General features: G+C 50.5%; 1 protein-coding gene across 1 annotated transcript in view; it reads left to right on the top strand.

The window, feature by feature from the left end:
* The first annotated feature begins 6,903 nt into the window (after nucleotides 1-6,903).
* SLC6A11 (solute carrier family 6 member 11) overlaps nucleotides 6,904-27,333 on the top strand; it is a 124,112-nt gene continuing 103,682 nt past the window's right edge. The window contains exons 1-4 of the mRNA XM_012785228.2: nucleotides 6,904-7,224; nucleotides 10,163-10,297; nucleotides 10,423-10,563; nucleotides 14,156-14,246. Coding sequence (XP_012640682.1) covers nucleotides 6,960-7,224; nucleotides 10,163-10,297; nucleotides 10,423-10,563; nucleotides 14,156-14,246 — 632 coding nt within the window. The 5' untranslated portion in view covers nucleotides 6,904-6,959. The remainder of the gene's footprint in view (nucleotides 7,225-10,162; nucleotides 10,298-10,422; nucleotides 10,564-14,155; nucleotides 14,247-27,333) is intronic.

The following is a 27,333-nucleotide window of genomic DNA, read 5'->3' as shown; positions in this document are numbered from 1 at the left end:
ACTTCCCAGCTGGGTAACCTGGGGTCCACTCTGACCCGCAATCTGGGGCTCAGGGTGCCCTGTGCACAACTCCTGGGGTCCCTGCAGAGCGACAAGGGGAGTGGTGCCCCTCCGTTGAGCGTGCACAGCCCGCGTGGCCTGATACAGCGGTCCCTACAGCCCCACAGGCAGATGCAAACGTCTGTGGCGTGCCACTGGCTTCAGACACCTGAGCCAGGATATCAAGGAGCTTAGACACCAACGCGGGGATGCCCAGAACATAAGGAACCCTGTGCCGCCCGCTGCCCGCCGCCCGCCGGTCTCCAGAACTGCAGCTCGCAGTCTAAGCAGACCCTTGGTGCCCAGGAGCGTGGGCAGCGTTGTCCCGCAGAAGCAGGGCCATGAGCGTTTCCTCCCCAGGCTGGCACCCAGCATATAACGATTAAGTTTTGAGCTAACGTTCTTGGGGTTCTCCCCCTTAAATTAGGAAATGACATCCATTTCCTCCTTTGTCTCATCTTTTTTCTACCTGGATCAAGCAGAGAAAGACAAAATTCACATGCTAAAACCACTGGCTAGAAGAGGACTGAAATCAGACCCCACAGGACATACAGCATAAGTCATAACTGGGTTTGGGTCTTGGCTCCACTGTGTGATTTTAGACAAGTTGCTCAACCTCTCTGAGCTTTGGCTTCTTTATCTGTAGAATAAAGATATTACCATTCCTACCACACAGTGGTATGCAGCATAACAGAGATGGGGTACATGAGAGCCCAAGCATAGCCTGTGATAAGTGTATCAGTCAGCTTTTGCTATGCAAACCCCCAAATCTCAGTGGCATATAACAATAAGCATTTGTCTCTCACGCATGTGATCTGGCTGGCGCAGCTCTGCTTCAGGCTGTGGGTCTGAGGTTTTGGCAAGGGCATCTCTGCTCCATTATGTCCCTCTGGGGCCCCGTCTGGAGGGGCGGCAGCCACATGGGAGGTGCTCTTTTCCAAGAAATGTCAGCAGGGCAGAGGAAAGCCCAGCTGTGCAAGCGCATCTCAGGCCTCTGCTTGCTGAAGTGGACCCCGTGGCCATGCCCACTGCCACGCCCAGGGTCACGCCCACGGCCACGCCCACGGCCACGCCCAGGGTCCAGCACTGGAGAGGCACGCCCACGGCCACGCCCAGGGTCCAGCACTGGAGAGGCACGCCCACGGCCACGCCCAGGGTCCAGCACTGGAGAGGCACGCCCACGGCCACGCCCAGGGTCCAGCACTGGAGAGGCACGCCCACAGCCACGCCCAGGGTCAAGCCCACGGCCACGCCCAGGGTCCAGCACTGGAGAGGCACGCCCACAGCCACGCCCAGGGTCCAGCACTGGAGAGGCACGCCCACGGCCACGCCCAGGGTCAAGCCCACGGCCACGCCCAGGGTCCAGCACTGGAGAGGTACGCTCCGCCCGCCATGGGCCGAAGCCAGAGTGAGGACACAGAATACGATCACAAGGGAGTGTAGAGTTGGGACCAATAATTCAATCTACTACAGTATACAAATAGAATTATCGTCTATTCATATTAATTTACCCAAATATTATATTTCGTGAATAAAACAGGTAGTTCTTATAGCATGTTCTTCTCTCAAAAGAAACGTCCTAGCGCTGTGGCTGAAGACAAGCACGTGGCGCGGAGGCCGAGGAGGCGGGCCAGGGCTGGGGTGCGGGCGGAGAGGTCACCCACCCTTCCGTCTGCATTCTGGCCCTGACAGTGAGGATCTTTCCCTGAACCAGTGCCGAGGGCATTAAAGGAGGAAATGTTTCTACAGCTCCCCAGCCAGGGAGGTTCCTAAACCGGGTGTGTAAAGGTTGCAAAACACCATTTCATCCCGGGCGGTACTGAAATGCAGGAGCCCGGAGGTGGAGAGGGCAGAGGAGTCGCGTTAGCACGCAGGAAGGAGCTTTCCGCTGGCTACGCCAGCGCTGTCTGGCAAGCAAACGGGAGCATCAGAAAGGGGGAGGACATGAGCAAAGGCCAAGGCTCGGTGGCGTAAGGCTGCAGACACTTACTGTCCCAGCTTTTAAGGCACAAGGCTGGGAGCTGGGCCATGTGGGCTGGGCCTGCTCACGTCTCCAGTGGGCTGGTGTGGTTTAGTCCAGGTTTTCTGGGGCACCTCAGCTGGGGCAGTTCTGCCTGTGTGCATCTAAGTCTCGCCCTGGACCAGCAGACTGACCTGGGAACACCCTTCCTGTGGTGCTGGCGGAAGTGGGGAGGAAGGCCTGGAACTGGCGCTTCACCACTCTCTCCCACTCCAGGGCCAACACAAGACACGTGGCTAGCCTTAGTGCTGGGAGAGCCCTGCAGAGCTCCGTGGCTCATGGTGTGGATCGGGAGGTGGGAATCAGGGCTCTTTATGTAAACCGACTAGAAAATAGGATTGAGGTAGTGACAAGGTAAGGTTTTTACAGCAAATTGCAGACTCAGGCTCTCATGATCGGGAAGTGCCCTTGTGGTATTCGCCTTGTGCTACGACAGTCCAGCTTCTACTTCGACCCTCTCATGGGGCTCACCGTGGCTGGGGCAGAGTATTCTGTTACTGAATGCCTGTAGGAAATTCTTCCCGGCACGTAACTCCTTTCTGCTTCCTCTATTTGAGCCTGGTTCTGCCATGCAGGTTTTGGTTCAGCAACCATTCGCACATTTGGGGACAGTCCCCTGGCCCGGTGGCTCTGGTTTATCACACCCTAAGTGAGGCAGCTGTGGGCATCTTGACACAAAGTCAAGCAGAACTATCACCCTCTCAATGGGACGCTGTCCTTCTACCAACCCAGGAGATAAACTTGCCACCTGCCCTTCCTCACCCTCACATCCAGTCCTACGTCAAGTCCTGCGGATTTCATCCCTTCAATATCACTCCTGTCTTCCTAGTCTCAGCTGCTGTCATCTCTTGCTTAGACCACTTCAGTAGCCTTTCACCACTCCTCCAACCCCATCCTGTAAGCTACTTTTCACACTGTGGCAACAGTCATCTTTTCACAGTGAGAATGTGCTCTCATTTCACCCACTGCTAAAAACACTTCACCTTCAGGCACATCTCCTTCTACCCATGTGGTCCAGCCTCAACCCTGGCGAGCACCCTCCAGGGTCCACCTGCTCCCCATCCAGTTCACTGTTCTTCTCCCTTTAGGCTTCTGCCCATTTGTCACTTGCTCAGGGAGCCCTCTCTGATCTCCTTGGCAAGGTCAGGCTGCTCAGTTCAAGCTCTCCCAGCACCACAGACCATTCCTTTGCACATCTCCCAGGACCTCTGACTTTCCACTCATTTCTGCAATTGCTTGATTAATATCTGCCTCCCTCACCATGCTGTGATGGCGAGCTGGCACACTGGCAGTGAGGGTGGGGCTGATCTGCAGTGTTGGCAGTTTCCCGTGGTGTAAATGCAACCACCATTGCAGATTTCAAGACACCAGCAACTGCCTAGAGATGTAACAGTTGGCGAGCCAACTCCGGCATGCCACTGGGGCCTACCTTGTATCTGGTATTGCTCCCTAGTGACCAGCGTCACGTCTGGAAAATAATTGAACAGCCACAAGTATTTGGTGAATGAATCAATGAGCAAGGCTGACATTTAAATGAGCCTTCAGGACAGAAACTGCTATTTCCAGGAGATAAAAGACTTTGAATGCTTGCTCCAAGGAAGGAATAAGGGAGGCATGGCATTTCTGTTCTCTGAAGACATGTGAATATATTTATTTAACAAAAATGTCCCTGTCAGGCACAAATCCAAGTGCTGTACAAATACTAACCCACTTAATCCCCATAACATTTAAAAGATAGATATTATTAGTACCTCCATTTTCCAGATAAGGACACTGAGACTAAGGCACATGAAGTCGTTTGCTAAGGTCATTTGGAGCTGGCATTGAAACCAAGCAGGGTGACGTTCTTACTCATCCTGCTGTGCTGCACCAGGGGCAGCTCTGGAGATGAGAAGTGTGTCCATCTGCGCCCCAACCCAAGTCCATCCAGCCTGTTGACACGGGGCGTGTGCTCTTTAGGCCACTGCAGCTCAACAGAGAAATGATAAGGTGGAAACGGTCCAGAGATGAGGCCCTGAGATGAAGGAGGAGATGTAACATTAGCATTTGTACAGTGTTCTTCCCTGCATGTGGTCTCATCTCACCCTGAAGACCTCATTGGGATATGGGAATAATCCTACTCATTTCAATGATATGAGAACACCAAAGCTCAGAGAGATTGGGTGATGCACCCAAGACCACAGAGCTACTCATCAGCAGAACTCAGACTGGGTCCCAGACCAGACTATGGCCAGCCCCAGCCCTCTCACATTGGTTCAGTGTCACTTCCCTAGAGTGTCTGGTAGAATCACAGCTGCGCAGAGGAAGTCAATTCCTGGAGCTGATGATGCTGAGCACCAGCACGAAGCGCAGATGTAATCAGCCTTGAAGGCAGTTTACAGAGTCTGGGATGATTGCCTAATACTGCAGTAGTAAGATTCAGGAATACATCTAACTTTTGATGTAGTTGTTCATTTAATAAATTGACTCCTAGCTACTATATGCCTATTGTGTGCAAGGACTATCAAGGTCAAAGATGAATTCCTTCCTTTATTGCCCATTCTATATGCAGCATCAGGGATCAACCAAAAGAAAATGAAAACGTGCATATTTTAGCATGGGAGCAAAATGACATGAAGCTGGAAGAAAAGGGCGGGACAATCAGATTGCGAGGGAATTTTGAATGCCAGGTTAGCAATTTGGTTTATCTTGTAGGAAAAAAGTCTGATAGAGGCTTTTAAGCAAGGGAAGGACATCGCCATCCTCCTCCTCCTCATGATAAAAATGAAAGCTACTGTTTGCAGAGCACCTGCTGAGGCTTTTAACCCTCACACCCACTCTGTGAGGCCAGAACCCACCGGACAGAGAAGGAGCCTGAGGCCAAGAACTAACAGAGCTTCTAAGGGGCAGAGCTGGATGTAAAACCACATCGATCTGAACTCAGCCTACTCTCACCCTGAACACTCTGCAGGGTCTTTGCTTTCAAACATAACCTGGGCGTCATGGGGGGAGATAGGTTTGGGAGGCATCAGCATTTAGTTGGGTGGCTCAAGGTCTGAAAAAGGCCAAACTTAAAGGGAGAGAAAGGAGAAGCAGAGGAGCAAGGCGAAGAACAGCAGCAGAGGCAGGCAACGTCAGGAAACCACGCCAGGCCAGTAGGAACCATAAGAAGGAGGGAGGGAATATCGGTGCTGACAGTTAACCTAGAGGCCAGGCAGGACGGGGCTGGGAAAGGAGCGGTAGGATCTGCCCAAATCAGAGGGTGTCAGGAACTTCACAGACAGCATTTTCAGAGGAGTGGTGGGGGCGGGCACCAGATTGCCGTGGGCTGAGGAATGCGTGGGAGGTGAAGACAGGGCTGGCAGCACGCCAACTTACTCTTTCAAGAAATATGATAGTGAGGGGGAGGGTAAATGGAAGATGGTGGAAGAAAGGGTTTTCTGGGAGGATGGAGGTGTGGAGAGACTTGAGCAGTTGTGAGCAAGAAGGAAAGAAGCTGAAGGCAGGAGTTTGAAGACTACAAGACAAGGAGCTTGTCCCAGACAGCCCCAGAGGGACCTCCCAGGGACAGATGCAGGGCCTACAACTGGGCTTCTGCAGGCCTGTGCAGTGACATCACTGTGGGCCCCTGCAGCTCCAACAGTCCTTCCTTCTTCTCCTTTTCTTCTTCCTTCCTTCTTCCCTCCCTTCCTCTCTGGCCACAAATATTTACTGAGCACATATGATGTGACAATTCTTGTGCTAGGCTCTGTGGCTAGTATAATGAACAAGACAGTGTTTATCACTCTTACAATTGAGTAGGGAGACAAATATTAAGCAAGAAGATGCACAAATATGTCTACATATTATATGATAATACTAATAATGGCTAATGTTCATTGAGCACTTCCAGTGTACTAAGTACTTCATAAGCATTTACTTATTAACCTTTCACCAAAACCCACCCCTCAAAAAACTTAAGAGAAAGACACTATTGGTATTTCCTTTTCCAGATCAGGAAACTGAGGCACAGAGCGGTCCGATGACTGGCCAAAGTCACACAACTAAGACAGGTGAAGCACAGGATTTGACTTAGATTATCTGTCTCCAGGCACAAGCACTTAACTGCCACACTGTTTAAAGCAGTGGACACCAGCATGGACAAGACCTGCAGGGTGTTAGGGGGCTGGGAAGGAGCCAAGGGTCACTGAGTTTGCTATAGTGCAGTCCCCGGACCTCAGTAACGGCATCACTTGGGAGCCTGTTAGAAAGGCAGACTCCCCAGCTCACCCAGACCTACTAGACCAGGCTCTGCAGTTTAAAGGAGACCCGCAGGTGCCTGGTGTGCACGTTGAAGTTACAGAAGCCTCGTCTAGAGTCCACTCCTCCTACTAGAGAGGGGACAGCGAGGCCCAAACGTTTGAAGGTCATGGAGAGTGGCAGACCCAAATTGGTGACTAGAGCCCACCTAAGGCCTGAATTCCACTCTTGTCCTAACAGGCCAGTAGGTAGGGCTGTGGGAAGGATGGCGCGCGCAAGGTGCTCGGCGCGCGCAAGGTGCTCGGCGCGCGCAAGGTGCTCGGCGCGCGCAAGGTGCTCGGCGCGCGCAAGGTGCTCGGCGCGCGCAAGGTGCTCGGCGCGCGCAAGGTGCTCGGCGCGCGCAAGGTGCTCGGCGCGCGCAAGGTGCTCGGCGCGCGCAAGGTGCTCGGCGCGCGCAAGGTGCTCGGCGCTCCCGGGCCGCCGGGCTGGGGCGGCGTGGGCGCCCTGAGGGCCGGGCCGGCGCGCCGCGTCCCAGTCCCAGTCCCAGACTCCGCGCTGGCCCGGCCTGGTCCCTCGCTCCACCCCCTGGCTCCCCCTCCCGCCCGCTCGCGCCTCCTGAAAAGCCAGCCCGCCCGGGGCGGCGGCGCAGAGCCGGGCGGCGCACGAGGCAGGCAGCGCGGCCATGACGGCGGAGGAGGCGCTGCCCCTGGGCAATGGGAAGGCTGCCGAGGAGGCGCGGGAGTCCGAGGCGCCGGGTGGCGGCGGCGGCAGTGGCGGCGGCGGGGACGCGGTGCCCGCGCGCGACCCGCGCGACAAGCGCGACAAGGCGGTCCACGAGCGTGGCCACTGGAACAACAAGGTGGAGTTCGTGCTGAGCGTGGCCGGGGAGATCGTTGGGCTGGGCAACGTGTGGCGCTTCCCCTACCTGTGCTACAAGAATGGAGGAGGTGAGGCGGCATGCGACAGGGAGGAGACTGGGGGGGGGGCTGGGAGCCAGGGGGCGAGCGCGAGACCCCCGTCCGCGCCTGCGTGAAGCGGGACCCGCGCGGAGAACCTTGACCACCGGCCACCTGGTTTGTGAACTCACCACAGAGCTTGGCCCGCCTGTACCAGTGCGCATGCGCACGTGCCGCTTCGCACCTGAGTGTGCCACCTGCCAGAACGCAGGTTGACCGCTGGGAACGTTCTGTCTATAGCATGAGGTGCCGACCGAGCCCAGGAGCCCTTGCTGTTGGCTCTGCAAAGCACCGCAGTGGTGTTTGGGCAGCAGACGCTAGCCCCTTGGAGCCTCGGCTTTGCGAAGTGGAGATGGCCTGAGAGAAAGGGCCTGAGAATTATCTGAGTGGTCCCAGTTTTTGAGCGCTTACTGAAATGCCGGGCACCATGCTAAGCTTTGCCTATATCATCTCATTTCATCCTCACCGTCACCTGAGTAGGCAGCAGTATACCCATTTTGCAGATGAGGAAACTAAGGGTCAGAGAAGTCACTCACTTAGCCAGAAATAAAGATGTGGATCTGTCATCACAGGCCTCGCTTTAAACTGGGATGGGACTAACAACAGGGAGAACTTTCAGGTGAGGCATTGCTGTTTGCTTTCCTGCCTAGTCTTTCATTTGCTCTTAAGGCTATTTCTAGAGCTAATATTTTTGGACCCCTCTGGTGGAAGAATTGGCACCAAGCAGTTTCTTTTACTGGTCTCAGAGTCCCCACAAAGGAAGCAATGACACTGACTTAAGATTTGTGAGATGCTTGGTGATGTGGAAGGGGGAGAGAAAGGAAGGTGATGACAGTGTCACTTCTAGTGACAACATCTCAAAGTTAGTTTGGCAGAAGATACATCAGTGGATCACAGCTCTTCCAGCTCAGGGAAGGGGCTCCAGCCTTCAGGACCCTCCTGTCATATCAGCAGGTCCGTGGCCAGGGATCTTGTGAACCTTCGGTGGCACCGTTTCTCCAAGGAAAGCCCATGCCTGTGCGTTCTTCCCTCTCCTTGCTGCGCCCCTGCCCCTCCTGCAAGTTTCCCAAGCCCAAAGAAGGTGGCTCGGAAGCTGGCTGGCGGGGCCACTCTGCGAGGCTGTGCAGAGAGGGCTTCCTGAGCCAGCAGCCGCTGGGGAGCGAGAAGGGCACTGCTTGGCCCGGGCCCATTCTTTGGGGACATTCATCCCTAAGGCACAGGCTGCTCCAAGCCTGCTCTGCACTGTAATGAAGTGGCCGCCGGTGTTGGTGGCTTGGCAAGGGGGAGAGAGGGAGTGGACTTGGAGACCCCAAACATGCCCTGTGCCCTCGGCGGTGAACCCCGCTTCTCTTTGCGGATTCAGCCTTTGTGAGCTGCAGCGTCCGCTTGGAAACCCTTTGGGGTAGTCCAGGCACAAATTGTTTTACCATCTTTTTTCAAACAGGAAATTGTTATACCAACACAAAAAGATTCCTAAAAACAGAAAACAGGGTAAATTGGGTTAATTACAAATTCTGTCACAGATTTAAAAAACGGTTGTAGTGAGTAAAATTTTAAAAATGAGTCATTGGTTCTTTTGTTTTTATTCCCTACTCTAACTTTTCAAGAGCTTCCATTGGATGCACAGATCTGGTCTGATTGAGTTACGCAGGGATTACTGGCTTTGTGAGCACACAGGCCAAAAGGCTGTCAGAAAGTGTCATCTGTTAGATTCTAAAGGGTTCACAGGCAAATGACGTATCAATATTACAGGACCTGCCACTTTAAAACAAGCTTGTTTTCATCACTTAGATTTAGATTCAGTAAACAGAGCCTCTATTCCCTTTTATAAACGTTTGTCTTCCAATACAATTGGAATATCTGCTTTTCAACTTGTAAAAAATACGCTGCTCTACTCAAAGATCCCAACAATAGTTTAAAGTACTTCTTGCCCAACGTAAAACTTTAAATGAGTCACCTGCCCGGAAAAGTTAGACCCTTTCAGAACCTGGTAGATGTGGTCCTGCTATCAGGGTTGATCGAAATTGTTGTTATTACTCCTTGTGGTTAAAGAGACTTCATTTAGCAAAAAGTGCTTTCAGTTAAAGGCTTCCTTTGCGAGATCAGATAGCGGCGAATAGCATGTGCTTTCTTGCTTCGTTACTAGACGGGGGAGAGAGAATGAGGGATCTGGGAAAAATCCCCTTCTAGGTGTAATAACTCATGTTCAAGTCAGTTATTTAATTTGTTTCACAGAAGGGTGCAGGCAGTAGCTATTATGTTTCAAGACAGCAGCGCTCAGGCTTGGGGTGGTCTTTGCCAGGCGGACTCGAAGCCAGCCTTGCTGCCCGTGCTGTTGCCGCAGACTCCCCACCGCGCGCCTCGGGCCTGGCCTCGTCTGCAGGGCTGCTCGGCTGAGGCCTGATATTGCTCATCATAGAATTCCTCGAGAATGCTTTTCTTTATCGAAGACATTTTGTGCAGGACACTTCCAAAGTCAATAAGAAGGGGCCCCCTCACCTGGCCTTTGAGGTTACTTTAGAATGAAAAAGAAGGCTGCAACACTCAGGGAAGGAATGAATCGGACCCGTGCTTGAGGATGAAAAGGATAAGTAAAGGAATTGAGCGAATAAAATGCTTTCTTTTACATGATCATCTTAGCCGTACAACAGTTCTGTGAGATGTGTTGCGGCCAATAAGGACTAAAGCCCTGTTATACAGACGAAGAAGTTGAGGCTTGGAGATGTGGGGTAAACTTACTTAAGGTGGTAGGTGGCAGAGAACACAAACCTAGCTGCATTTTCTAAGGACGGCTGTCCTTATAGCGGGAACTTGAATTCAAGCTCAGAGACATTATATCGTGCCTGTAATAGATGTTTATTAAAGATTTCTTGTGCCAAACATGAAATGGTGGGGGCAGTTTTAATCTCATTCCTTTGCATCCTTGCAGGGGCATTCCTGATTCCCTATGTGGTGTTTTTTATTTGCTGTGGAATTCCTGTTTTTTTCTTGGAAACAGCTCTGGGGCAATTCACAAGTGAAGGTGGCATTACCTGTTGGAGGAAAGTTTGCCCTTTATTTGAAGGTATGTACTGAGTTGGTGAGAAAATAAAATTTTGCCCAGGGAATGTCTAGCTGCAAAGGTAGCTAGCTAAAGCCTGTTTTGAAAAGACAGGGACTCAAATCGCTCACTTTCCTTTGTCCTTTCAGGCATTGGCTATGCAACGCAGGTGATTGAGGCCCATTTAAATGTGTACTACATCATCATCCTGGCATGGGCCATTTTTTACCTGTGCAACTGCTTCACCACGGAGCTGCCCTGGGCCACCTGTGGGCATGAGTGGAACACAGGTATGGCCGCCACAGAAGGTCTCTCTGCTGGTCCTGCAGGGGCCTGGGACTGGGATGTGTTCTGTCTTCGAGACCAGTCCTGGCCTCCGGCCTCTCATCATGAGTCCAGTTTTCTAGGCTGGTCCCACTGAAATGGGTCAACTCTGTACCTGGTCTGGTACATTCTGTGAGTGGCAGTCCTGAAGGCTGAGCTGAGCATCGGCCCAGGGATTGGCATGGTTAGGAGAATAGTGATATTCTTTCCTCTCTTTTTCAAATTCAGGGACTGAGCCTCTTGGGGACAGAGTGGGAGTAGGAGGAAAAGGCACTAGACTTAGATTCAGGGGCTTAGGGCTCCCATTCCAGCCCTGCCTCACTGAGTGTCAGGTTTTCCTCTGTAAAATGAAGGGCTGCAACCAGAAGACTTATAGGCCAGGTAGCCTTTAGACCAATGAACAGCAAATTTAAAAAAAAATGTATTTGTTATCTGAGCATGGTGGTATGCACCTGTAGTCCTAGCTACTTGGGAGGCCAAGACAGGAGGATGATTTGAGGCCAGGAGTTCCAGACTAGCCTGAGCAACATAGCAAGACCCCATCTCTACAAAAAAGTAGAAAAATTAGTCGGGTGTGGTAGTGTGCACCTGTAGTCCCAGCTACTCGGGAGGCTGAGGTGGGAGGATCGCTTGAGCCCAGGAGTTTGAAGCTGCAGTGAGCTATGATGATGCCACTGCACTCCAGCCTTGGTGACAGAGTGAGACCCTGTCTCTAAAGAAAAAAAATGTATTTGGTTGCCAAAATTTAAAAATCAGAAGCGATATATGAAAAATCCAGATTTCCAGCTTCTCTTAAAAAATTGAAAGATCTGGCAACAGCAGACTCACGGTCCTGCTTGGCAGCAAAGGCTGCAGCTGAGACGCTGCTATTGCTTTTGGGTGACACATCTATCCTTGAGTTGCCACAGTCACTGCCCAGCTCACTTTGTTCATTTGCTGTGCCTGTCCAACCCAACCACAATAAACTCTGTGAATTCAGCCTCCTTGCCCCTAGAATGGATAATCTTTTAGATTACTTTTGATTCTGAAATATTATTCATTTTTTGATTTGTCTTCTTATCACAATTGAGTTTTATAATCCAAGGAAGGCAAATACCTGCCCAAGCAATTCCTTTCTAAGATAGCCGTGCCTGCAGCAGATACCACTAATTGATTATAAGCACTCTTTCCTGCTCAGTCTAGTCTTGGCCTCAGAATGTCTCTCAGCCGTGCTCCAGACGGCACTGCCTTTCGGGTGGGACGGGTACACACACTTAAGTGGTTCACGCTCTGTGTGATACCCTGTGGGTAGGTTATATCTGAAAGTGGCCTGCCGTCCTAAAGACTGGGATGCAGTGAGAGCAGGCAGGATATGGGTCACCAACAGAAGGAGCGGCAGCATTTTGTGGAAATCTCTCTCTCTCTCTCTAGGGCCCTGGTTCTTAACCTTCCATTGGCCAGGGACCTCATAGAAATGTTTATCAAACTAAAATTCAAGGACATATTCTTGGAGGCCTGTGAGTCCTCTGTGCTAATTTAATTGTGTGTATTTATTTTGAAGATACTCTAAAAATATGTACATATTCTGGATTGTCTGCACAACCACCTTGTAACTAAGGGCAGTCAGGAGATTCCAGGCCCTGACATTGTGCATGTTTGCAATTTAAGATGTGTTTGTGGTAAAAAAAGAATGCTGGTAGCCATGAGAAAGAGAGCAGAGAGATTTAATTCACAAGTAGAGCTTTGTTACTAAGTGAAGTCCAGTTGAGGATGCAACAAACTGTAGGGAGGGAGGGTTTGTGGAAGTGTGACCAGAGTGGTAGAATTGCATCTCAACTCACCCATGGAGGAGTGAGCCAGCTGAACTCAGCAGACCCTGACTCCTACCTGCCGTTCAGTTTCACCAAATGGCATTATTTCACACATCCACTTTCGGTTGTCACTTTGAATTGTGTTGGTTTTGCAGTTTAGTTAGTATTTAATTTACAAATTTAATTTTGCTTTTATGTGAATACTATAATCACAGAGATTTTATAACTCATTGTTTACTTGTATATGATTAAATATCATTTTAATAAAAATAACTTTCAACCTTGGGTGTCCAAGAAATGTTTTTGCTCTGGGGTAAACATTTGAGAAATACTATTTTAGAGAATCTGATACAAGCTAAAGGCACCTCTCCCCAGCAGAAGGTGCATGGCACACCCAGACATCTTGCTTGCACATTACAATTCAGATCTCCAGACTCCTCTCAAGACTGACCGTGGACGCCCAGAGCACCTCCTTTCGGAATGTACTTAGCACTGGCCAGGAGCAGCAGGAAGGAGGCAGATAACCGGGGAATTCCCCAGTGGACTGCAAACCTCTTCTTTCCATGGGTTTGCAGTCCCCTTTCTCTCAAAAGGGGATGTGAACACTTGCAGTGTGTGAACGTCAGCTGTAGAGGTGATTCCTGCCCCCGGAGATCACAGACACGTCTGTAGACGAAAGGCGCGCTAGAGTGGAGCTGGCACGAGCTCCGTGCTGCCGCTGTGCAGGGCGCAGGGCGCTCTGAGGTGAGCAGGTGCAGGAGGCCCTGCCCTTGGGAGGCCACAGTCTGGTGGCCCCGATGGCCCTGTGAACAGAGGAACACAAGTCCCATGGTGGTGGACAGTGCCGGGCAGTAACCATGGCAAAGGAGATGGATCTCTGGCTGGAGTTCATTCTTAATTCTGTCCCTAGCTGTCTGATGTCTTTATAGAGGAGGAAGTTGAGGGTCCCTTAACTATTTCAAAACCCTAAATTCTTCCTCTTCAAAATAAAGGGAGTTGGAGAAGGTGATTCCTTGGAGGAGCTTTGAAGTCTAGCTTTCGTAGAATTCAAAGGAGGGAGATCAGGGAAGGCTCCCTGGAGGAGGGGTTGATGGGTTGTTTTGGGCCTTGAAGGATGAAAACAAGGATGTTTCTATTTGAGATTCAAATCTCCCTTGGTCATCAAGTTTCATGAAAATAGAAGAGGCATTCAGTAAACCAAGCTGGGGAATGACTAGGAAGCCAGGGCTTCGTTACCCATGTGGGTTCACACTGTCTCCTCCAGTCATCACACCTTTATGAGGCAGCCGTGGTATTAGCCCCTTTTTACCTAAAAGAAAACCAAGTCTCAACTGCATTTCTGCCCTAGGGACACCATGACTGTCCCATTCCTTTAGTCCCTCTAGTCTGCCTGGGGCCGCTGAGCATGGCAGACAAAGCCGTGGACAGGCGGGGGCAGGGAAGTGGAGAAAAGAAAAGACGTTTGGGGACAAAGGCTGGGAGAGTTAGGGCACATGGGTGGGAACAGGAAAGAGTGGCACTCTGTCCCCTGCCCCCAAAACCTTTCCTTCTGTTCTAATCAGAACTCTCTCTCTCTGTTTGTAAAGTTACAACAGAGGACCTTTACCTGTTTGTGAAGTATTGATTCTCCCCACAGTGTTCTTTGAGGCATGTTTACTGGGGCGGCCGGATGGAACTGCTAGGTTGCATATAAGCTCTGAATGTTTTTTAAGCTTCAACCCTCGAGGAAGTTAATTTTCTTGTATTTCTTGTCTTGTTTCCACTGTAGAAAATTGTGTGGAGTTCCAGAAACTGAATGTGAGCAACTACAGCCATGTATCTCTGCAGAATGCCACCTCTCCGGTCATGGAGTTTTGGGAGTAAGTGGAGAACTAGTGTCCCTTGGCCTGTGGGCCCTGTCCTAGCTCTGATCAATTGGCCTTGCCCTGTCCCCTGGAAAAAGCCTGACTCTTCTTCCAGCCTGACGTTTCCTGACTTCTGTGGGCATCTGGTGGCTTTAGAGCAAGCATGGAGATCTTCAGAGGGTTCCCAAAAGGGCACCTTGGAGAGGTGCTTTCTGGTTCTTGGCTAACATGTCAGCATGCCTAGTTGCTAATTAGGGCAGGAAGTGCTTAGTGAAAAGATGGACAGTTTAAAAATTCATTTTGAACAAAAGAGAAGATATAGCATGTTTGCAATAAGCTAAGCCAAGCAAGAGTATATTTAGCCTAGAAAGCAGAAGTCTACGGGGGCGGCGGGGTGGGGGATGGCGGCATGTTTCTTTGTTTCTTTCAGTAGCCAAAAGTATCATGTGGAAAGGAAGTAGATCAACTTTAATGGATAGAGGTTAAAAAGAGGAAGGTTTCAAATGTGCTTAAGGAAGAACTTACTCACATAGCATTGTCTGAAAGGACTTCAGAAGATTGAGAGCACCCATCCCTGGAAGTGCTTGACCAGTTCAGGGCTGGGAGACATTGCTAGGATTGTGTCTGAATCCAAATCCACTGAAATTATAAGCAGTAATTGTGCGGATGGGTATTTTCCAAGACATGGGCATAGTTTTATCAGAGACCCTTATAGGGCTGCTGGATAGGGTTGTATAAGTCACACACTGAACAACCGGAGGAGTCATCATTAACATTATGAAGTGTGCACTCCAGAATTGTGTAATGGACAACCTGTGCAACCACACAAAGGGGCCCGACTTGGAGTTTCCGTTATAGAAGTAGGAGGATCCCTGGCTTCAGGAGTGGCAGAGAGGCTTCCTGTGTGGGTGGAGGCTGTCCAGTGTGAAGCGGCCTGGCCCCACTGACGGAGCCCCCCTCACCCCATGCAATTAATAGTAGTGTGTATTTGTTGGGGGAGGGGACAGTGGATTTATGAGTGATTTTTATTCTTTTCCCAGATACCATTCTTTTCCTTCCCTTTCTAGAGGCCATCATGCTGAGTGTGGTTTGTTATTCTCATGTACATCTTTATACTTGTTTTTAACATGTATATGTACCCAAAACCACTGAGGTCTTTCCTGAGTATTTAAAATTTTTATACTAATGGTGTCGATTCTTACATTTTTATAACAACTTTGTTTCTTTGCTCAATATTGATTTTGAGATGTATTCATATTGGTACATGTAGCTTTGGTTTTTTCTTTCTGTCATTCTTTTCTTTCTTTTCGCTATAGACTGTTTCATTGTAGAATAGTCTACGTTATATTTCTCCAGAGCCATTTGATGGGCATTTAGACTGTAGCCCATCTCCCACTATCAGTAGGCACACTGGGTAAATGTCTTGTCCATGCTTTCTTGAGTGGAATTGCTGGGTCGCAGGGTACATCCGCTGTCAGTTTTATCAGGTAAGGCAAAATTGCTTTCTCAAAGGATTGATCTAATTTACACTCCAAATGAGAGTGTGCGAGAATTTCTATTGCTCCACATTCTGGATAGTACTTGGTCTAGGCAGTTTTTGTTTTGCCATTGTAATGGGTATGAAATGATATCTCATTATTTTAAATTTGCATTTCTCTAATTACTTTTGAGGTTAAGCATCTTTGTATGTTTTTTCACTGTTTGATTTCTTCATCTATGAACTTCAGGTTCATATCCTTTCCTATTTGGATTGTACGTCTTTTCTTACAGATATGAATTCTTGTTACATTCTGGATATTCTTATCTTTTCCCAGTGTGTGGCTTTTCTTTGTTATTTATATGTTGTGTACAGAAGTTTCAATTTTATTGAAGTCAAATTTATTAATCTTTTCCTTTTGGTTTGGACAGTTGGTATCTTATTTAAGATATATTTCCCTACCTCAAAACTGTAAACATTTTCTGTATTTTCTTCTAAGAGTTTTAAAGTTTTGGTTTGCATTTAGGAATATAATCTGTCTGGAATTTAATGTTTTTAATATGGCATGAGATAGAAATCCAGTTTTTAAAATTAACCATATTTTTTAAAGGAGTACCTATTGATAATTCATTCCTGGCCAATTTGTGATGCTACCTTCTACATACAGTTTTCCTGCAAGGATGGGTCTGGTTTGGGACTCTTTATTCTGTTCCATTGGCCTTTTTATATATCAGTGTTAATACCACACCTATGGTTTTATATTAAGCCTTTAGCTGGTAAGGCAAATCTCTCAAGTCTCTTTGTTCTTTTTCAGAATTGTTTTAGTCTTCCAAATGAATTTCAGAATCAGCTTGTTAGGTTAAACAATGCCACCACCAACAATAAACAAAACAATTCTGTGGGAATTTGATTAGAAATCTATTGAACTTATAGGTTAATTTGAGGAAACTTGACATCTTTATGAGTGAGTCCATGAACATGGTATAGCTAGTTCTCCATTTATTTAAGTTTTTAAAAATGCCTTATAGAGTAGTGCTACTTAAATATAGTCTGCAGAGCAGTAGCATTCGAATCACCTGGTTACCTGCCTAGACCTACTGAATTGTAGTCTCAAATAGAGTGTCCTTAAGGCATGTGCTAGAGAGCAGGCTTCTGTGCTGAATGGGCCTGTGTGGTGTTTCCCAACCCTGCTGGGCTATGGTTCCCTGAAAGAATGTCACAGAGACTTGTGTTGGACCTGCACACTTAGGGGTCTGCAAAATGTGGTCTCTGTGCTCCCTTAGCCCATGGTAAAACCCCTGACTGGAAAAGGTCTCTGCCTAAGTTACTGTTTTGCACCATTCATTTCCTTTGTAACATATATGGAAAACCTTAATTAAATTATTATTTGTGTAGCATATTTGTTCATTATCTGTATTCCCCAATAGGCAGTCATAGAGCAGCACTTTGTCTGGTTTTAGTCACCACTGCCAGGCTCTGGAAGGCCTATAGAATGGATGGCTGAATGAGGAAGGCAGGCAGACAGGCAATATGCTCTAGAAAATACCATATGAGAAGAGTCAAAGTGGGCTCTGGCAAGAGCTCGTGCTGTCGTCAAGCCTCCCACCCAACAGTGTTGATCACCTGTGGGGTCCCTTTGCAACATCGTAACCCCCCTCGGTTGGACAGCAGTGGCAGCTGGTGGGACGGCAGAAAGGGGAAGCTGGTCTGCAGCACCCTCATGTGCTGCTCGGTCATTCAGGATGAGTCCATGGGAGAATGAATGCCTGGTTCTAGTTTTCTGTTCAGATCAACAGATTGCATCTCTATCTGCATCGCCTACATAGCGCTGAATTCTGCGTCCTGAAAGTGCTCAGATGCTGATGTGACACTGGCCTCTTCATATGATGTTTTGTTGGGCAACTCTAATTTCTCTTTCCTCAGAGGTGAGATTAGAATGTAGAGATTGTGTGAGATGCTCATAGCATCCTATGAAAAGCCATTGAGACACAGAAGTTTGAGAAGGGCTAAGAGCTGCATCCTTTACTGTGAACATCCATTTGCCTTTGATTAACCCCAGTTCCCAAACTTATTTCCTATGGAATAAATTGGAATGTGCTCCACCCCCTAGCGTACCCCACCTCCTAAATGCTCACATTCCACTATCCCATGAAACACAATCTAGGGAACACTTCACTGGGAAGAAGTTCTTCCTTAAATTCTGCCAAAAGTTGACTTCTGGGGCTTTGACAGAACATACCTAACTCCTTTTCCATGTGATAGCCCTTCAAATATTGGATCAGGGTTTCTCAAAAACATTTCCTCACCAGCCCTCTTTGGTTTTTCCTTGTGTGGCTGGTTCACAAATGCTCTGCTTCTGTTCATGTCTTCCATGTGCTTCTGTTGTGTTGTCCTTCTCACTCTGCCTCCAACTCCGGGGACCTCAGTCGGGGCCTCATGGCTTGGTCAGTGCCCAGCTGCCTGCTGGCCCATTCCTTCGACAGGCGTCCGTGCTCCTGGTGCACACGAGAAACACGCTGTGTGTGTCTGGGGAGGCAGGCGTGGGAGACAAGGCCTTGGTCTCCAGAAGCAGGGGCGAGACAAGCTTGCAGTCACCATGCCATCAATTACACGGTGACACTTCCCTCCTCACCACTGGCCTTGCCTTTGCCGTGACCCTGGGTGCCTCCTCAGCCCCCTCCCTATCTTGAAGTTTGATTTCCCTTTTCAGAGTGTAATTTAAATTACTGGCTTAGCCCATGAAGACAGCTCAGGCCCAGGTCAGCCTTGGATTCTGACTCTGGCAGGGGGCAACTTACCTTCCTGATGTCAGATTTCAAAATCAGGCCGCCCTGGTTTCCCTTAGGAACCCATCATGCACCTGGCATCACGCCGTGTTTCTCTAAGTATGTCCGTAGTTCTGAATTCCGAGCCTGCATCCTCTGTTAGGGTCGAGTGCTTTAAGTGTGTAAGCGGCATAGTGGCATCAGATGAGCCTTGATTCACCTTCACTTCCCTCTCTCAAGCCTGGAAGTCTCCGCAGTCCAGGGTTGGGGAGCAACTCTGCACTCCCTGTGTGCGCTGTGGGGATAGATTGTCTTTGCACAGCATCCATTCAGCAAACAAGCTCGTGTGCTGGGCCTGCGTTGCACGCTAAGGGTTTCCAGCTCTATTTCTTCATTCACAAGGATGAGTCCTTGTCTTTCTGATTTACCTTCACTGGAGGAGTTTGGTTTTAGTTTTGAGTCATGTGGACATTTGACTTGATTTTCTTTAGGACATGTGATTTGGGATCAGTGGAGCTGGGGTGCAGCCTTGTTCTTTCTGTGGGGCAGGGGCACCTCCCCACCTCTCTTTCAGACCTGTGCTGCCCTCTGCCCATTGCCCTCCTCTGTGCTGGCTTCCTCCAGCCATTCAGGTGTGCTGGGCTTCTCTCCCAGTCTCTTGGCTTTCGCCATTCCCTTTGCCAAGAAGACTCCTCACCAGGTCTCTGTGCGGTTGGCTCCTTCTTGTCACTGAGTCTTAATTGCAATGTCATTTGGGAAGCCCTCCCTGACCATCCCAGTGGGATCAGCACCACAGTCACCACCCCATCATTCCTTAATGTCTACTAGTTTTTATCTGAGATCCTTGTATCTTTGTTTACTTGTTTTTTCTCTCTCTTCCTCCAGTAGAATTTAGGCTCCATGCTGGCGAGGACTATGTCTAGTTTTGTTCACTGTTGTCTTGCCAGCACATTTTGGGTGCTCAATAATATTTGTTGGAATGAATGGATGGAAGAGTGAATAAATGAATGAATGTTTCTCACCCCTGTGGAGTTCAGCGTCTTTGTCTCTAAGTTGGAAATGCTGATAATATGCACCTGCAAGGCTGAGGTGAAGCCTGAGCCAGCCCTCTCCTGTACCAAGCATGGCGCATCTGAAGCTGTTTGGAAGGGTTTGGATGTGTGAGCAGAATGTTAGTGATTGGTTCTCTCATCTCTGACATGGGGACCAACCCTGCTCCCTGCCTCACCGACCTCTCTGGGTTGCCATGAGGATTAAATGAGATAATGCTTTCCTGAGAGCTTTGATGGGTCATACGTGGAGTTCCTGAGTCATTTCCTGCTATTTGAGGAGCAAGTGTCCCTTCCAGCCCTGTCTCTGCAGGCACAGATTGCCGGCCGAGCCCAAGCTGCCAAGGCCAGTGCAGAGTTGGCCTGCTTGCCTAGAGTAGCCTTTGTGCTCCTCCTGCAGGACCTGAAGTGCCCCAAGGCCCTTTCCCAAGTCAAAACTGAGCATTGTGTGGCACCTTCTAATTCCACTAGTTTGGATTACCTGCCCCCTCCCCCACACCTGCAGCCTGCACATGGCCAAAGTGAAGATTTTAGCAAGTTCTGGAGCCCCGTTTTGTGCTTCCTTCACCTGACAAGTGCATGGCCCTGGGTAACTTACAGGGCCTCCCTGAGCTTACGGGAGCGCCTCTGAAAATGGGGTGGCGGCTGATAAGTGGGCCTGCCCCTTACGGTTGTCGGTTGTCGTGGAGAATAAGATGCTGCTTGTAAACAGCCAGCACGTGGCAGGTGCGGGATAACCGATACGTGGCGGAGCAGAAGGAGGGGTGGCGGTGCTCTGGGAGCCCGGGGCTTTCCCGAGTTCTTTAGAGAAGGCTCATCAGCTAGCTCCTGCAGCCCTTACCACGGACATGGGGGCTCCCTTTGTGCATTTTTTCTTCACTTTACTGTTCTTTTGACATTTCTTAGTATAAACTGGGTGCTGGGTACTGTGTCATCAGCCAGAAAGATGAGGAGGACGCTGGCTCTGCCTGTGGAGGCGCACAGCGGTGGGAGGAGCGGGGGCGGGGAGACAGGTTTCCCGGCAGGGCCCTGGCTTTGCCTGCGGGGTGCTCACGCAGAGCCGGTGGCGGCGCCGCTGGCCGCCTGGGCTTGGGCAGGCGTGTGAAGTTGGCCACACGGAGGCTGCTTGTTGAAGGATGCCTGGCAGGTCACATGGCTGGCCGAGGAGTGAGCAGTGGCATGCTAGGTGGGAAGGGTGACGTAGGCAGGAGCAGAGACCTGAAGCCAGGCGTCGAGGCTGCGGTTTCGCCTGCAGCACGCCTGCAGCCGGCCTGCGGGAGGACGGGGGCTCTGCTGAGGGGGCCAGAGCGTGGCGTCACTCGCAAGTCTCACTGAGCACCTGCTAGAGGGCAGGTGTCTGGCGGTTCTGGGATGCAGCATGAACAAAATGAAGGCGCAGCCGACTGGAGCTGACAGCACAGCCAGGCGGGCCGAGAGCACTGCAGCAGGTCCAGAAAGAGCCAGCAGGGACAGAGTCAGAGAGGGCTCCCTGAGGAGGTGAGCAGGCGGAGAGCGGGGCGGAGGGAGTGTGGGCCCCACCCCAGGGTGGGAGGCTGCGAAGGCGGCTGGGCAGAGCAGAGGGTTCTCGGACCCCTCAGCGGTTCTGTTCCTGGAGCTGTGCGGCCAGGTCTGGGGTGCGGCAGCCCCCGGGCTGCCGGGGCACCCGCTGTGGGACAGGCCCAGAGCAAGGTTCCTGCCTGGGCCAGGCGGGGGTGAAGGCGGAGGCGGGCGCGGTCTTGGGGGGACGAGCGAGCGCTCACCTGCCTGGCAGCGCCCGCGCCCCGGTGGCTCGTCCTGGCAGGCAGGTGCCGGCCAGACGCCTCCACTCAGGCTTCTTTGCTCCTTTTCCAGGCAGTGGCATTAGAAGCCAGTTCAGCGCTAACCCTCAGCACCTGGGTGACACCTGGGCTCTGTCCCCACAGTCCCACTCTGGGAGTTTACTCTGTGGCATGAGCATGCTCGTTACGTGCGGCCTGGGCATGTCCACGGCGACACTGTTCCCGACAGTTAAAAAGAAAACGGTCGAATGCAGTGGCTCATGTCTGTAGTCCCAGCACTTTGGGAGGCCGAAGTGGGAGGATCACTTGAGGCCAGGAGTTGAAGACTAGCCTGGGCAACATAGCAAGACCCTATCTTTAAAAAAAAAATTAGCCAGGTGTCAAGGCATGAGCTTATAGTCCCAACTGCTTGGGAGTCTGAGGCAGGAGGATCGTGTGAGTCCAGGAGTTGGAGGCTGCAGTGACCTATGATTACACCACTGCACTCCAGCCTGGGTGACAAAATAGGACCATGTTTCTGAAGCAAAGAAAATAAAGAAAGAAAAAAAGAAAATGGACATGTGTAAAATGTTCTTAAATATGACTAATTAGATAAATTATACAACAACAGGTAAAAGAAAAAGAGGCAGAAAATGTGTTGATATGAAAAAGATCTCTAAGGTAAAAGTAAGTGAAAAGGTGAGGGTGTACGATGTTGCATGAAATGCCACATGCATAAAAATATGTGTGCTGCACATGCCTTTGAACCCATAGAACATGTCTGGAAAGATACACAAGAAACTATTAACAGGTCACCCAGAAGTGGAACCAGGAAGGGCTAGAAAGAGAGTTTTACTTTTGGCCTTGTATTCTTTTGTAGTATTTCAAATTAAAAAAAATTAAAATTAGAAACATATTTCTTTTATAATAAAAAAATAAGAGCCATGGTGTTACCGAATAAGCTGTTATTCATTATAACGATCCCTCCTGTGTGTGTGACAGATGCCATTTATAGTCCTGGCTTCACCCTGCCAATCTGTATGTGTTCATTTATTTATTACATCATTTTTGTTAACATTAGCTCATTAAATTTTTTAAATCAGCCCTGTGAAGCAGGCAGAAGGAGAAAAAAAATCTCCATTTTACCATGAACCAAACATGATCTCAGAGACGCTGCACCCGGCTTGTGTCCCCAGAACCCAAAGCAGCCCCCTCTGCCCGTGGCACCCTGGTGTGGCGTGGGACAGAGTTCTCCTCTCGTGGGGTCGTTCTGCTGGCTCCTCCCGACCCCCACGAGGTGCTGGGGCCCCTGTGTACAGCTAAGAAGGACAGGGAGGAGGTGCCACTGAGGACAGAGCCAGACAGCTGTGGGAGGCGCGGGCCCAGCAGCCCTCCGAGCTCTCAGGAGATTCCGCACGGCAAACCCAGATCCGCACTTCGTGTTGCCACCGAACCAGGTGTTGCGACCTTTTTATTCCAGGTGTTGAATATTTAACTGATTTTGAAAGTAGCGAATGTTGTCGTAAGCATTAAAACATGGGATACGTTTGTATGTCCGATTACGCGCAACTTGTACTTCCCCAGCCCCACTCCCTGAGAGAGAACCGCTCACGGTTCGGAATTGCACCTTGCCAGCACTTCCTGTACTTTTAGGTCCCGTCTGTCAAAGCGCACAGGTTCTGAGGTTCAGAGACGTGATTCCCCTCTTCGTTGCCTTCATCTCTGAAGCGGGTTCTCTAGCGGACACTTGATTTCCTTACTGCAAAGGTGGTATCTTTTGTTTGGTAGAAAATGTAGGAAGTATGTTTAAGTAAAAGAAGAAAAAACAACACATGACAGCATGTCAGTTTCTCAGCTGCTCAGTAGGGAGGGCATTTTTCCAAGCCCGCTATGCCGGCTCCCTGTCCCCAGTAGACCCAGCCTGGTGGCCATCCCTGCAGCGTGAGCCAAGCCTCCGTCCAGGCCCCACGAAGGGCTTCTCTGCTGCCAGTGAAGTCGAAGGGGTGGAGGCCCGAGGTCAAACCGAGGTCTCTCTGCCAGCTAGGAGCTGCCCCGCGGCAGAGCCCCTGCCCAGGAGGGACTAGTCAGTGCCGCTGTGGGTGCCGCAGTCTGAAGGCCACTGACAGCCTCCAGCCAAGCGGCGAGGCGCTGCTCCTGAGTGCGCTGCTGTTGAAATGCGATTCAGAGTACCTGGTGTAGTGTGGGGACCCAGAGACCTTGCCTGGGGGGCCAGACGGCAAGATTTGAATCCTGTTGCTTCCACTTATTAGCCTGGGGCTCCTTCCTTAAATCTCTGCAGCTCACTTTCTCTGCCTGCAAAATGGGAGTCATTGTTGTCGCAGCAGCAATGGGAGTGACTGGGTTTAGTGAGTCCCAGATGGCTGCGGTCTGCGTGCACTGTGCGTCCTCCATGTTTAGAGTGGACATGCGTGTGCATGGAACCAGCGGGGGTATCTGTGTGTGCACGCGGGGTGTCGCCCATACATAATGGGGAGCAGCGATTGACTGAGCCAGGAGAGTTTCTGCTGAGGTCCCTGTTACCTCCCGAGGTGTGGTGGAGGGAGGGAGGGAGCATCTAGTTATGAGCACCTGTCGGGTACCCTGTGGTCCTTGAAGCACGTCACTGTCTACCCACCTGCCCAGGGGACAAATGATGTGGCAGCACGTTGGGATGCTCCTCTCTCACAGAGTATCCTGGTGCAGGGAGAGCTTAAGGGACTTGTCCAAAGTGCCTGTCACTGTGAGCTGGAGGCCCGCCATCTGGGACCTGGCCTCTCTGCTCCCGCCTGTGTGTCTCCTGCCCTTCTGTGCTCCTGCCTCTTCTGCAAAGGGTGGGTCAGCCGCCTGCCTGGTCACAGGTGCGGACCTGCTGGCCAGCACCTCCTCCCTGCAGCCCTGCTGGGCTGGGCTCTCCAATGAAGAGGTTTTTGGCAGATGGGGAGTGTATTTGACAGGAAAATAAAGGAAGGGAGGAAGGAAGAAACTCGTAAGGACTGGCCTAACAGAAGGCTCCAAAACAAACAAAAAACCTGTTGGGTTGCGTCTTCCCTGGGTTTCAAGAGGTTTCTTTAGGAAATGACTGAGTCTTGTCTTTAAGAGAATATGGCGGTGTCCTGCTGAGCCAAGCATCTCCTGTTAGCCCCGTCCGGACTGCAATCTGCGGTGACGGCAAGATGCCAATTGATGCTGGCCTCTGTGGTGTCCTGCATGGCCCTCCGGCCAGTGGCACGAGGCATTAGTGCACAATTGACTTACTTCAGGGTCCAGAACAGAATAACTCGACCAGGTAATTTTTAATAGAACCACAAGGAAGTATATAAAGCTCTGCAGATTCACACGGCCCCTCCCCCCAGCCGCGACTCAGGTTTCTCCCCTCAAGCAGGGCAGATGGGGGACATCCAGGATGAGGGAAGCACGAGAGCTGGGGCAACCTGACTCTGCCACCTGTGTGCGGGGACCTGGGCAAGTGGTTCAGAGTCCCAGCGCCCTGGTTGGCGAGACGAGAGTGTAACTGCACAGCGCTTCCCAGCTGCGGTCCGCGTTGGCTGGGCGCGGACGGTGTGACGTCCAGGCCAGCGCTGGCGCCTCTCTGGCCGTGCCCCCACGCCCTCCCACACTCACTTTCATTCAGAGAATGCAGGGGAGCGCCTGGGATCTTGAGGGATGTGCCCGAGCCAGGAGCAGACTCCACGCCCTGCTCTGCCCTCCTTGTCTAGGGCTACTCCTTTCACACTGTGCTGTTCCTGGCCACTGTCCCTCCGTGGCAAACGGTGGCTCTTTGTCAGCCTAACAGGAACACCTGAGAGGGGCCAGGGGCAGAGGTGGGCCGCTGTGCCTGAGCTCCTGGTGCTTGTTAATGCAGACTTACTTTCCTTTGGCACATGCCGGGGCAGGCACGGCCCGGCAGCTCTTTTGGGCTTCCTGAGTCCTGGGGAAGAGGAAGGGGCAGGAATCTGAGGACCCTGGGCCCCCAGCTGTGGGGGTAGTGAGCCCCTTCCGCTACATGGGATCCGTGTTCCGTGGGTGAGGATGGGTGGCATTATGAACCCGTGGTGAGTTCCCACAGCTACGACAGCCCCTCTGTCTCTCACCTGCCTGTGCATTTTGCCTCCTGATCTGCAAAACCTCTGTTCACTTCTCCCTGTGAGGCACAAGTTTTGGGGACTTTCCCTGTGTTCCTGCTGCTCTGAGTAGTCCCGCCTCCCTCCCCTCTCCCCTCCCTCCCCCTCCCTGGGTCTCACCCACAGCTGTGGAGGGCAGACAGGCATTGGACCTGGGCCTCGGGGACGGTTCCAGGCCAGGCTCCACTACCCGCCGGTTCTGCGATCACAGGCAGGGTAGATGTCTACACGGAGCGTGCGCTTCCTCTGACAGATGGGGCGAAGCAAGACGGCATTCGCCAACGCGCCCTGTGCTCTATCCCAGCTGTGTGTTTCGCACAATGTTTGGAAGTATCGCTTTGGAAAAGCAGAAGCATATGAGGAGGACACTTCCTCCTTAACAAACTTTAAATAAGTTTATTGAGGTATAATTTACATGTCATGAAATGCTCCCCTTTTAAGCGTACAGTTTTGAGCAAAGTTACTGAGTGTGAAGCCATCACCATAGTACAGGTTCCCTCCCTGATAAGACCCCTCACAGGCCGTCTCTGTGCCCACCTGCAAGCAGCCACTCAGCTGCTCTTTGCGTCTGAGGCTTTGCCCAGTCTGGACATTGCATATAAATGGAGTCATGCAGTTTGTGATCTGTTGTGATTCGTTTCTTTCATGTAACGTAACATTTTCACAGTTCATCCATGTTGTAATGTGAATCGGCGCTTCACTCCTTTTTGTAGCTAGATAAAATTCTGTCGTGTGGATATTCCACATTGTGTGTATCCATTCATCTGTTGATGAACTTTGGGTGGTGTCCACTTTGGGCTGTTGTGAGTAATGTTGCTGTGAACATCTATGTACATGTGTTTATTTGAACATAAGTTTTGTGTTCTCTTGGGCATATACCCAGAAGTAGAATTACTGAGTTTTGTGTTTAACTTTCCAAGGAAGTGTCAAACTGTCTTCCAGAGTGTCTGGACTGTTCTGCTTTCCCACCAGCAGTACATGGGATTCCAGTTCCCCACATCCTCCTGAACATTTGCTTCTGTCTTTTTTTTTTTTTTTTTTTTTTTTTTGAGACAGAGTCTCGCTTTGTTGTCCAGGCTAGAGTGAGTGCCGTGGCGTCAGCCTGGCTCACAGCAACCTCACACTCCTGGGCTCGAGCGATCCTGCTGCCTCAGCCTCCCAAGTAGCTGGGACTACAGGCATGCGCCATCATGCCTGGCTAATTTTTTTTTTTATATATATATATCAGTTGGCCAATTCATTTCCTTCTATTTATAGTAGAGATGGGGTCTCGCTCTTGCTCAGGCTGGTTTTGAACTCCTGACCTTGAGCAATCCGCCCGCCTCGGCCTCCCAAGAGCTAGGATTACAGGCGTGAGCCACCGCGCCCGGCCGCTTCTGTCTTTTTGATTATAGCCATCCAAGTGGATGCGAGGTGGTAACTCCATGGTTTTAGTTTGTATTTCAGTAAAGAACAATTCTAAATAAATTTGAGAAACATTGGGTTAGATAAAGCTATACAAGTGTCTTTATTTCAGGACTCTGAGAGTCTTTAATATTCTAATAAGCATTGAGAATCTCTAAGGAAGTCTAGAGTATGCAGTACTTTCTGAAATGAGGTCCCAGTGTGACCTGGGAAATCAGGGTGTCTTGAAGGATTAGTGTTCTTTGGGAAGCACCAGCCTAGGACAGAGGTCAGCAGACTACTGGCCAGATCCCAGCTGCTGCCTATTTTTGTAAATAAAGTTTTATTGGAAGAAAGGCAGACCATTCATTTACAAATGGCCTGTGACTGCTTTCACACTGCAGGGATAGAGTTGAATAGCTGGGACAGAGACTGTGTGACTTGCAAAACTTAAAGTATTTGCTCTCTGTCCCTGCACAGACAAAGCTTGCTGAGCTCTGGTCTAGGAGTGTCTGGTGCACAGTGGGACTGTCCGTGTCAATGGGGGATG

This window comes from Microcebus murinus, chromosome 21, assembly GCF_040939455.1.
Source record: "Microcebus murinus isolate Inina chromosome 21, M.murinus_Inina_mat1.0, whole genome shotgun sequence".
Classification (NCBI taxonomy): Eukaryota; Metazoa; Chordata; class Mammalia; order Primates; family Cheirogaleidae; genus Microcebus; species Microcebus murinus.
This window is presented reverse-complemented; position numbering and strand designations above follow the sequence as displayed.